This window comes from Myotis nattereri, assembly GCF_964212035.1.
Source record: "Myotis nattereri genome assembly, chromosome: 2".
In the NCBI taxonomy this organism is placed as follows: domain Eukaryota; kingdom Metazoa; phylum Chordata; class Mammalia; order Chiroptera; family Vespertilionidae; genus Myotis; species Myotis nattereri.
Window position 1 is genome coordinate 13960717 of NC_138076.1, and position 13155 is coordinate 13973871.

At 40.5% G+C, this 13155-nt stretch overlaps 1 protein-coding gene across 2 annotated transcripts in view; it reads left to right on the forward strand.

Annotated features, from left to right (window-relative positions):
* The first annotated feature begins 294 nt into the window (after window positions 1-294).
* Window positions 295-13155, forward strand: part of SGCZ (sarcoglycan zeta) — a 644756-nt gene continuing 631895 nt past the window's right edge. For both annotated transcript variants that reach the window (XM_081085121.1, XM_081085122.1), the window contains exon 1: window positions 295-1121. In XM_081085121.1, coding sequence (XP_080941247.1) covers window positions 1083-1121 — 39 coding nt within the window. In that variant the 5' untranslated portion in view covers window positions 295-1082. The remainder of the gene's footprint in view (window positions 1122-13155) is intronic.

Below are 13155 nucleotides of genomic sequence, written 5' to 3' on the forward strand. Positions count from 1 at the left end.
GTGTCACTTTCCTGAAAAGTCTTAAGTTAAAACCAAAAAATCCCTTGACACTGCAAGCCAAGGAGATGGGAAGGGAATCCATTGTGTGAGAGGCACACACACACACATGTTCCTCCCAGATCTGTGAGAATAAGATGAGGCCGCATGTGACAGGAATGAAAATGCTTGCCAGTGGATCCCGGGCAGAGGGCAGTCTCTAAGACCCAGCAGCTCGGTGTTTGGAGAGGAGATGTGGCTTTTGACAGAGGAGAGCAATCCCCTTCGCGCCGGCTGTGGGAAGAGAGAAGTGCAGTCAGTCACCTGGTGGCGAAGGCCAGTAAAACAGCGAAGCAGGGAGGACAATTTCTCTCTCCCTCTCTCTCTCTCCCTTCCCTCTCCTCCCTGGGAGCCACCTCCTATTCTCCCAACTCTTAGAGCATAACCTTCCAAGGGGAACATCCCCCCCAGACTTTAGGATCTTTTCTCCACGGAGGGAACACCTCTTAGCGGCACGACATTTGCGAGGTCTGGGCAGGACTTCTTCGGGGATGTGGTGATCGCGCCGGGGACATTGATCGCTGCTAACGCTCGGGCTCGGGACTCCCGGGTGCGGAACCAGCGACCTGGAGGAAGCCTGGCGGAGGGAGGAAGGCTTTCATCACAGACTCTTCCCTGCACTTTAAACACATTTGCTTGCCGTTTGCCGCAGGATGCTGTCCGGGGAAGCAGCTCTTTTTCTGGGGACGCAGCAGCAGTTCGCTGGTTTCTGAGCTGACTGCGGGAGAGGAAATCATCTCCCAACAGAGTGGAGGTCTCCCCCTTGCCGGATCCGACTGTGCTGGGTCGCACCGCGGTCAAGACCACCCGCCCACCAAAATCTTCTTCGAGGAAGTGAAACAAAGTGCATTCTAATTGTTATTTATTCATTTGTTGTTGATTATTTTTTAACCGGGTGGAGGCGGCGCGATCACGGAGGATGAGACTGAGGGGGGCTGCCGGGGCTTGGAGGAGGATAAAGCTGAGTTTAGGCTGGAAACTGAAAGACTAGATTGTTTCTGGGCCCCGCCGGCCCGGGTCCTCCCCGCTTCCTCTAGTTGCGCTCCATGGACAGATCAACAAACCTGGACATTGAGGAGCTCAAGGTACGTGGTCCTCGGGGCGGGCGGGCGTCCTGCCTTCCCCTCGGGCGCCGCCGGCTCTCGCTCTCCTCTCTCTCTGTTTCCACTGCCTCTTCCTCCCGCGGCTGCTAGAATAGTTGGTGGCCCCTGCGGACGGCGAGTGGGCTTTGGGGGTGAGGCTGCCCCGAGTGCGGGCGCCCCCCTCGCAGTGGCGCCACCGAGGAGGACGCGCGGAGGGCGGATTTCTGGGGCTCGGCTTGTGCCCTGGGGCTGCGCTCCCCGCCCTGTCCCCCTCCGGCTGGGTTGCAGGAGCTCTTGGGGTGCCAGACCAGCACCCAGTTCTGGCGATCGCTGGGGGGGCTGCGGTGGCAGCACTGTCCCTGCCCCCTGGCTGCCCAGCAAAGTTGCGGAGCTGCGGCCACTTTGCCTGCGCTCCCAGCTCCCGCGCCTCCGCCCCGCCCGCGCGGGGACAGCCTATTTCCGCTCGTGGGTCCGGGGCACTTCATATCCCTACTCTCAGTGAGACCTGCTCCCCAGGGTCGCAGTGCCCCGGGCGGGCGCGAACTCCTGTTCCCTGCGGGGAGTGGGCGGTGGGAGACCAGCAGCAAGTGGGGGGCTGGAGCGGTTCCGCTCACCCAGCGGTGCGCCTGTCCCTACACCCCGGCTCCGGAGCGGGTCTGGGAAGGGCGGTGGGGTGTGCGTGTGCGGTGGGGGCCTGGAGGCTAGAGCTGGGCTGGGCTGCAAGCTGGGGACGTCACCTGGGGAGGGTCCCAGCGACCCTTCCCCATGAGCCCTGGGAACGCGCTGTCCTGCACCAGCTCTGAGCCCCCGCCTCTCCGCCGGCACCCCCAGGGCGCCCTCTCGCTCCCCGGTCCCTGCTCCGCTGTGAGGGGCTGGCCGGCAGGAGCATCAGGCTGACAGTTTACCCCTCAGCCCATGGGCACTGCTGCCTGCGGTGCTGGTTTAAAAAAAAAAAAAAACACAAAAAACAACAAGTAAAAAACCCCCCAAAACCTAAAATTAAAAAAAAAAATCAACAAGCCACTAAAAAATTTAAATGTCCCGCTCACTGGAAATGAAAAAGCTGGGAAGGGAAGCTCCTTTCTTTTTATTCTTCGCCCTTCCTATCGATAGGCATTTTCTACCCTCTACTCTGTTGCTTAAAAGGGTTGTTTATTTACTTTTACTAGAGATTCAATTCAGATGATCTTTGTTCCGGTGAGGGGTTCAGTCACTCCTGCCCCCTGGGGAAACTTGACTGGGAGAGGTTTTCCCAGGAAATGTCAGAGGAATGACTGTGCCCAGTAAGCAGAGAGGGTTAGAGAAATTCCCTGTAGGGGGCAGAGGGCTCTGTTCCACCAACAAGCCCAGCCCAGGAGCCTGACTCTCCTGGTGCTCTAACTGCCTGAAGGAAGAAGGGGCCAGGAAAGGTGGTCTGTGGCTGGGCTGATGTAGATGAAGGTGGGGAGGGGGAGCGGGATCAGAACTGATACCACTTCCGTTGAGATTCTGGGTTTGTTGGGGAAAGATAAGTAGGGATGAGGCATCTCTTTGCTGCTCCGGTTAAAGTTGGGGAACAAGTTTCTGTTATGGCCGAACAGAATGTTATGGCCAAGGTCATAGTCAGTAGACCTTGGTTGGCCTGGAATAGAGATCTCCTGTTATCTCTGTCCTACACTGAGATTGGACACATGGCATTTGTGTTTGAAAGGATCCCTTGCTGCCTTTCCCAAGCATCCTGGTCACTGGCTAGGATTTATTTGAGATGCAAAGAACACAGGGATGCCTTTCATGACGTATGTCATGCAGAGGCGAAGTCTCCAGATTATTATTATTTTTGTTATATGTAGAGGTATGGCACAGAGGAAAGTTTTTTTCTCATGAGAAATCAAAGGGAAAAGTGATTAAGGGTAATCATTTCCCCTCATATCCCATGTTTCCTACGATACTAGTTTGGTCCCCACTGAACCCTGGCACCACTTAAATTGTTTAAATCAGCGGAAGAGCAAACCCACTGTGGAAACTTCTGTCCACTTTAGTAGAAGATCCCAGCTTAACCTCGAAACTACTTATCAGTTCAGACTCTCACAGCCAGACTGTGCTACACTTTGTGGAGGAGCAGCAAAGGGTCGAAACGGAAAGGGCTTTTGCGTGAGGGAGTGTATTGGCAATGACCCACTGGGAAGAAATGAAGGATGTTAGAGGCGAAGATCTATTGAGGTTGCTGAATAATTATGTCAGGGACAAACCACTGTTGTGAGTCAAAACTGGCAAGAAAGGAAAAGTAGTCAAGCTTTATGAGAGAGAGAGAGAGAGAGAGAGAGAGAGAGAGAGAGAGAGAGAGAGAGAGAGATCTTCCAGTTTGTGAAATACATTTGTGTTGTCAGGTTCGTCTGCATTTCTGGAACACAGGGGTTTGAAACACCTTACTATGTGCACTCTGTAGAGGTGGGCACACTACGTGTGGAATATGTTGTCTGGATTTCCTCTTACCAGCAGAATCCATTGGCTTGGGTTTTGTAGACAGTTCTCCTGGAAGTTATTTTCTTGTGGCTTCCTGCTGAAGACACCCTCATGGTGGTCAGTGGAGAGGGGAGCGGAGAGAGAGAAGAAAGTTGGGCTACTTATTTTTGACATTATTTACTTGTTGACTTTCCTTGCTGTGGTCCAGGGATGCTTACATTAAGGCACATCCACATAAGAACTTTTTCATGTAAATAGCATGAAAATATTCACTGGGGTTTGAGAAATAAATAAATGTACATAATAATACCACTAGGCTTAGTTTTAGGTCATTCCTATCATTAGGTAAAGTTGCTTACCTTAGGTTTTAGGAAAGAAGTATTCAGCTAATTCTTTATATTTTTGGTAAGTTATTTTCTCTTTAGCAGATTGTAACAGAAGTATATATATTGCTACGCTGTATGTGTGGACATTGTTTTTTTTTTGAAAAATTGTGTTCAGTAAATAGTGCTGACTTTTGCACGTTTTTAAACTAAAAATAAGCTTCAATAATGAAGGGTTAAGCCATTGGTGTCCTTACTATGAAACCAAATATACTTTGCATATCAAAATATTTACTGGTGGAAAATGAAAATATAGTTATGTGTAGAAGACTTGCTAATGAAGGTACACCTGTTTCATCTTCTTTGCTGATGAAACTGATCAGTGTTGAAAAGGGAGAGTTCTCATCCAAAGAATTTCAGTCTGTTCTTTTCCCTTTGATCTCTTTCCTCTCTTTCTCCAATAAATGTATAAGCTTTACTCTGGATTTTGCCCTGGTGTATGTTTTAAAGAAGAAATAACATCAAACAACCCAAAATATGGGTTATTGCTTTGGTAATGTGGGTATTAATGAATATTGACATTAGAGAAAACATGCTTTATCCTGGAATATCTCTGAGTTATTGAGAACTTTTAGGGGTTGATATTTAAAATAATTACTTTAGCTTTTTTTTTTTTTTTCTGTGTAGTTGCCCTCATTTAAACAACATATGTTATGCCTTGGAACAGAGAATGCTGCTAATGTTCAGAGCTAATACTTGTAAATTTGCTTTTGGTAACATTTATTTATGAGGTAGTAGACTGAGTAAATGGTTATACTTAAATAATACACATAACTCTAGTGAGTCCTTTACTGAACTTTTGAAATACAAGTTTTAATTTACTTATATTAATTTGGAAATCAAGAAATTATGCTCTCAGATGCTAAGCACTATTTATAGGTAATTGTAATTTTCTTAGAGATAAAAAAACATAAAACAAAAAATGGTATAGTATAATTTTTGCAGTCTTATTTGACCCCAGCTCTTATTTATTATTTGTCAGGATTGTTACCTTAATAGGATCCCTGGCTAGAAGTTTAAAAAATGAAATGTTTTTATTACTTGCAGAGCATAAACAATATGCTTCTGAAATGTGTTCTTAGTTATCATTTTTAAAGGTGCAAAAATCATAAACTACATAGTTAATCCTGAGATGCACAAAACATTTCAATAAATATGATTGTACTTGTTAGAGTTAATTAAATGCAGTTCAGTCACTGTTGCTTAATTTTATCTCTTTAATTTAAATAAAATTTCATCTATAAAGAATTTGAAACACGTCCTAGATAGCGAGGTAAAAGCTTCCCTGAATAACACAATTAGGTCATTAAGGAAGTATTGCATGGGCAAGAAATAATCTAGCAAAAATAAAATTGCACAGGTCTTTAAACAAGTGGTTGGTTCAAAACTGCTGAGGTCTTAAACTAAATCTTGTAGTACATTCATCTACAATTTTAATCAAGTAAGAGAGTTGGTGCCTAGAAGAATTCTAAAAATGTTTTTTGTTTAATCAATAAGACACTCAGCTCAGGAAAGTCAGGCTTACTGCAGCGTAGGAGGCTTTGTGATGAGTATAAGTAGGTGGTATTTTTTGTTAGTCATTCCATAGTGAAAAATAGTGCTCTCTAACAAATGTCATATTTTTAGCAATCTGCCTTTTATATTCATTTCATGGCTTAGAATAGGGAAACATATTTGCGAATACAATTATTTGACTTCTTTCACGTCTAGAGGATGGAGAGATTATAACATCTCTCCATCCAGGCCGAGTTCCAATTCTCTTTTGGTAACAGGAACGAGTCATGAAGATTTAGCAACACTTAACCTGATTTATTTATATGCAAAATATGGGTTTGTTTTGCTAAAGTTGAAATACATTGCAAGTAACAGTAGTGAAATGTTGGTTTTCTTTTTTGTTTGTTTGTTTTTAATATGGTTAGGAGCAGTGAGTTAACATTTTTTTATATGAGTGGTAAAAGAATTAAGAAAAATACTTTTGAGGGAAGTTGTGCAAATTACTATTTTAGAAATCTTTAGTGTCCTGCTGTCATCACTAAGAATATATTCCAGTCTCCATGCTGGCTATTATAGCTTTGCTGATCTCCGGACTTTACCAGTTGAAAATACATCAAATTTTGAAGGTCCATTTAAAAAGGATATTTTAAGATTTATGGACTCAAAATCACAGCTGTACAAGTGGCTTAATGCTATAAGACAATAATAAATCAGCAGGTGTCTTTAGGGACATTCCTTTTATAGGATATTTAGTGTTTCCCCTACTGTATTGGAATTTCAGCTAAAATACGATTTGGCAGAGCTTATAACTCTAAGTTACTAAGGAAAATGACCATGTACTTTTGTCAAATCTCTGTGAAGTTTTTGAGTATATACATTTAAATAGGTCAGTTGTATCAATGAATAAAAGTTTGTGTCAAAATAAAAGCTTGTAAATTTAATTGTTGAGAATTGTGCTTGATTTGTAATAAAATTCTTAGCTTCTAATCTCTATGTGACCAAAAAGTAAACTCCTTCATTTTATATAAGTGTAGATTTTAATATACTGACATCTAAGTTTTTATTTATTGTCTTCCTTTCCTTAACAAATGCTTAGAAGCATGAGATGATCTTATAACCTAATAAAACTCACTACAGACGTCTAACTAACCACAGAATGAGCAAATTTAGGGATCACCATCTACCCCTTCAAGAGAAGTGCAGACTTGTACCCTACATACTAAAAAAAATCACACCCTGTCTTGAGAACTTTCTTGATGCTCCTAAACAATGTTTTTGTAGCTTGACTCTGAAAAATACTGTGAGCCCTTGTTGTATTATGGAACATTTGTATTGCTTTGTTGGTATTAAATAGGTTATCTAGAGTGCTCTATGCCAAGGTGACATCAGAAACCTTCAAAAAGAAGGGCTCTCATTATCCAGCCAGAAAGGCTTCAATTGCCATGGTGATCTCCATCTGTGAAACAAGAGCTCAAGCTTCAGCCTTAGATAGTCATGGAAACAATCACCCCACACCAAAATGAAGTTCAGCAGAAGTCAGGAGTCACAGGCACCCCGAAGTACCAAAGCTCTCACCCCAAATCTAACAGCTTGTAACCTTTAAGGAGATTGATTTGTGTAGTGGAAAGGGCACTGATCAGGTTGAAGTACAAACCCTGGCTTTGCTGTCACTGGGAGCTGACACCTTGGGCATGTGTCACAATTCTTCTTTGCCTTTGGTTTCTCAGAAGATAGTGGTACTGCAGGGTGGGAATTGAATTTGATTCGTAGGTTTTGTTGTAATCATTTTTAGCCGCCACAGGTGAAGGATTTGTTCAAAAAATGTTTTCTAATCAACCACAATGATCTAAAACCAATAAAAGGGGAACAGCTCTGTTTGGGGTAAAAGAGATTGGGAGCTCTATCCAGTCTACTTCCCCTTGACCCCTGTAGTTGACCCCAGGAAGCTGCCTAGAACTGTAAGAGTGAAGAACGCGGTAAACACCACAGGGCTAGCTGATCTCTGTCTTCCAGGTCTGAGAGTCTTGGGCTCTAAGTACTGTTTTGAGAATGACCGCTTTTGTGCCCTTCTGGTAGGAAATCGTGTTCAGATTGATAAAGTTCAAATAGCTCTTTTGATTTCCCAAACGTTGCCTTGTTTAAACATCAGAATAGGTTTATCTGATGACTCATTATGTTCTCATCTTATGAGTACCAAAATGGAGACCCGGAAAAATCAAGTGGAATGTCTAGGCTTACGAGGTCGGTAAATAATGGACTAAGGACACAAATCTATGCACTCTATTTCCAAATACTGTGTTCCTATGCAGTATACAGGCCAGAACGCCAGGAAGTTCGTAGAACTTCTGATAGTAGAAGTTTCAATGACAACTAAAGGCTTTTGAACTATAGTCATAGCATTTAGTCTTGTCACAGAATAAGTGTTCACACTCCACCTTTTTTTTTATAAATAAGATGTTCATTCTTAATCACTTGTTTTGGGCAACATTACTACTGGTTGATATTTGTAAAATAAAACCTAAGAGAAAGCAATAGATAAATCATGAATTTAGGCCATTGTATAACAGTTTTATAACCGCCTCCCAATCTTTTAAAAGAAACACTATGCATTTTGTCTAACTCTTCCCGTTTTCCTCATTATTCTGCCTCTCAGGTCACTGCAAATAATTTTGATTTTGTTGGGCCCATAAATTAGATTTAACCTCCAAGCTGGCTTTGACAGTCAGCATGGAGTACATTAAGTATTGGTCTTAAATTTAAAAAAAAAAAAGTTCTGAGTGCTTGTACTTCCACTAAATTTATTAAATGCTTAGCTTATACGATATCCCTCAAATCTGGAAATAAATAACATAATAAAACTAAAATTCTCAATGACAGTTTTTAAAACTTAACAGAATTAAATGTAATTGTAACATAAATTTAGTTTTGAATCTTGATGTAATTTATATGTCACTTTATCCAAGTGTTATTTATACCAAGAATTGCAAATGATGATATACAGATAACTTAATACTATTTTGGAGAGACATTTCTCTTATATTCATAATAGGGTCAATATTGAATGATACATTTTTTTTGAGGAACGCTTTTCAAAACTTTTGCAAGTCTCAACATTTAAGAGCCTAACTAAATGGTATGATTTATCTGATAGCACATCTTTTCTCCCTAAGAGCTGTCCCTTTCTTACATCTCTTCCCTTTGACCATCAGAACTAGGTTTTGGCATTTTCCTGGAGGACTCTCAAAGAGACACAGTTTCTGTCATTCTCCACAGTGACTGCTTATGTGACATGGAGAAGAGAATGTAATCAAGCTGATTTGAGCTTTGGCATCTGGGTGATGGATCAGGATGACATAAACTGTTAGTGCTTTCATAAGCACATCTGCTTTGTCAGTGTATCAGCTGAGTTATTAATGGCTGTGAGTCTTAAACGTCCTGGTTATTCCTAAATAGTTAAAAATGCAAACCTTAAATCTGTAAGAGCCCAGCGCCTCCTATATTCTTCTTTTCTGAAGGCATGTAATGCTTCAATTACTAACCCCCACATTGTCATCATCTAACTTCTTTTCACATTTGGGTTTTAAACTCCCATCATTTTTAATAGACTGGCTAGAAAAATACATATTATATACCTAAGATAAAAGAGCCTTTGATTATTTCTTGGGTAGAAACATCCAATTCAGCTGCCATGAGCAAGAAATGTTTTTGTGAAATATGATATAATAAATCAATGTCACGAACGGGAAAGTAATGTTATCATTGCCATTTCACAAGTCTGCATCTACTCAGAGGATATGGGGCTTTTAAAACTCCAAATCAGCAGGAGAAGCTAACTGATTCAAGGAAAGAAATTGCTTACTTAAGACGTACTGGATTTTAGTCTGGGTTTCTACCTTCCTCTCAACATGAGACGCATGAGGGAGAAATTTTACCTAGTCTGAGTACCAGAATTAGTTAGACTTCTCAGAAACTGGTTTGGTATTTAATCTTATGAGTCATTTTCATCATAAAGCTGATTGCATTTCCTCCTTTGCCTTAGTTGCTAAAAAGCCTAGAGGCAGATTTGTGGCCCTGCTCTAACAAATAGACCTGTGTCTTAACCTAATTCCTATCCTCAAAATACTTCCCCCCTCCCCACTATACTTAAATACTTTGATAAAGAATTAGTGGTTTTAAGTAGATATATATTTAAAGATTATGAAGATCTTCTCATAATGTCTCAGCGGCCATGACCCAATATTTCACATCGCTTCTGAACAGCTTATACCTCTGTGTGCATTTACTTTAATTTGTCAAGGGCTGCCAAGTTTAGGAAGCTTGACATGCTGTGTGTATGTCTATGTTCTGTGCATGGCTTCCATTGCATATAATAGCTGCATAACCTGTAAACCTGTGTGCCACAGAATGACAACCCTGCACTCCTAGAGTAAGAGACAGCTATTTAGACCTCATACTATCTGAGCCTTCACTTGTTCTAAGACAGTCTGTCTTAAATCATCCTTACTCATCTTACTGTTCTCGCATTTGGCCTTTGTGGAGATGGATCACTGAATTTCTGTATCTCTATGTTTCTGATGCCTATTATTTTGTCTGGTGTGGAGACATTATTTTTTGGAAAACTAAAATTAAATGAGCTCATTATAATCAGCATCTTCACTTTTTTTTCAGATCCACTTTGTAAAACCAATGGTTCGATCATTTGATTGCTGTAAGCAGCACAGGCAGTTCGATTTTAAATATTTTATTTCGTCTCATCGGGTTTTTTTAAAGTTCATGCTTGAGTCATGGTTCGAAGAGAAAGCAGTTCCACACACAGTGTTGTGTCTTAATGATAAAGATTCTCATTATTAAAGCCTTTGCCTTCGTAGGAGAAATTATAAGCATTTTGTAATTATGGATGTGAATATAGAGCTGGATTAGGTTGAACATATTTTTTGGCATGTGGCAAGTGAAATTGAGGATTTTTCATTTGCTTCTGAGTCCAATTACTATACAAACCTTTCATTTTATAAATACTAATATGTTGCTACCTATATATGAGTGTGTATTTCACTTGTTTCCTAAAACAGAAATAGCTCTGAATACATAATAAAAACACAACTGCCTTAAAGTATTTATCATTTGCAGCTAGTAATGCTTTTGTGTTTGTTTCAACATGTTTCACATTTATACACCCCTGAAATAAATTTCAGAAACATTTGGAAAGATATTATTCTGACATGCTAAAAATTTAATTCTAAGTGATGATATGCTAGCTCAAACAATTAGTTAATGCTATACTTCAAATTGATTTTGTAGACTTGTACAATTGCAAAATTATTTGTGAAAGTATCCAGAGTGTAATTTTGTGTCTTTTTTGTGTCCCTGATGTTTAATGAGATGCACTGCCCATTTTATTTTAAACTCCAGGCTCATTCAAAGCTGTAGCATGGAACTTTAGTGTTGTCCACATGCACAGTGCAATCAGAATCCCAAAGACTGAAATGTGACTTTTCCCACTGCTTGTTTTCTGCTGAACAGTACTGGAGTACAGATGAATAAAGGTATATAGGAGAAACATCAACTAAAATCTGGGAAAGTTCACAGCAGTTTAAAGCTTCATTGAAAAAGAATGACTCCAAGTAAACACAAAAATAAACAGAATCAATATTATACTCATACCTCAAAGGAACTTCTGACTTAAATAATATTCTGTCCTTTTCTTTGATTTTAAATAACCCAGTGTCTAAATTTTACAGGACAATACCTGTGATCCACTATGGCATTTTGTTTGTTTAGCATATCACCATTCACTTCCGTTCCCAAGCTGGAGCTCCTGGGATACTTCTCTATTTACCCATTGGCTCATCCTACTCATCTAATTGATCAGCAACCCCATCGGACTGCAGAGTCTGAGTTCTTCCCACCACACCTTTTGTTAAAACCCTAGATCAGTTTCTCATCTTCTCTAGGCTGAATTTTTGTAAAATGTTCTCTTATTTCAAGGAGCATGCTTTTATTTTAATTTTGTTTGCAGTGATGCTGGCCATATTGTCGTGAATTCTAATGTGAAGTTGCAGTTGGGCCCTAGGCTGAGGAATGGGGTCAGAATCACTGTGGAGGGATTGACACATTCTCTTTCTAATTCTAAGTCATCTCAGGGTAACTTGGGGAAGAATGGAGATGGGAGAAAGACGGACTGATTTGGAGATTTTTAGAAACGCTTTCGGTTACCCTAACAAATGACGGGAAGATGGTTTCTGGAAACCAGACATGATAGTATTCACTGATTAATTATGACTAAATTGGGGGAAAGGAAACTACATATTATTTAGCAAAAATAATGATACATTTTAGTTTTCTGAAGTCTTTGCATTACACTGTCCCAGGATCCTGAATTATGTTTGACAATTTTCTTAGATGATTTTCTGTATTTTTGACAGTTTGATCAGATTTTTCATAGTCAAAAATATTCTCTGCCTCTGGGAATTTAACAGCTCTGCCTCTGTAAGGCGGCCTAAGGACAGTATGAGAACAGAGTGCGAAACCTAACCAGGTAGAGAGCAGGCCTGAAGGGAATCTCAAGAAAGATAGGCCAGGATGCTTGCATTCTGAAATGTGCATTATAGCTAGTGGACTTAGTTAGTTTGTGACCTATAAATCTCAGTTGTTGGTCTGATGGCTTTGTAATTATTTTATTCTTGCTATCGTTAGTCTTTCAGTAAAAATTACCTAATCATGAGAGCTTATATATGAACTAAGAGTAAGGTAGTGCAGGTATGCATAGATCAAAGTGGGCAGGGGGGCACAAAATCTAACTGAAGATGGCTGGTGATAACAATAGCTAGTGATGATCTCTCAAAGATGCAATTTGCAAAAATGGGGGAGTCTAAGAAACAAGACCTGTTCATGGTTCCTCAAAGGGCATTCTTCCTTCTGAGAAACCAGCCAGCTTCCTGACACTATCCAACTGGTCTACCTCTCTTTAGCCTATTTGATCAGCAATCTACATTCCACACTTCCAGATTTCCCTTTTACAATAAGATAATAAAATGTGGTCCCTCACCTGCATAAAGGTCTTTGTTAATTTCCTGTTGCTTACTTTATAATCCATACTCTTCAATGTGATACAACATGATAGTGAGATTGCTCAATACACACACGGGTAGGCAAAGGTAGGTTTATAAAGAACTCTGTGCCAGTTATGAGGTGGTAACTAAGTACACTGTGCCATTGTGACATTCTTGTGAGTTAATAAAGCTATTGTAATAATCATAATATGCATGTCTTTTTCCATATGAGCAACTGCAAACCTACTTTACCTCACCCCTGTAAATAAATGTATCTATCTATCTATCGTCATCTATCATCTTCTATTTCTAAATGTGTGTGTGTGTATATATCACATACATGCACATTCTACCGTAATTCAGTGAATAATTCACTTCTTGTTCACGCGGGTTCCTTTCTTTCCTCTGTAATATTTTATATGTACTTCTCTAAAATACATTTCTGCTTCTTTGCTGAGAGGACTCTTAAGTTCTTGGCTAATACTTAGTCCCAGGAAGAGACAGTTGTTTCTGATTTTGCCAATATACTTTGCACACTTAATTTCACAATACATTCCTAACTAAATTGTATGTAGTGGAGAAAATGGTCTGTGTGATACCAGTCTTTTGAGGCTTGGTGAAAATTGCTTCAGTGGCAGTATATAAACTCATTATTCCTAGATGTTCTGA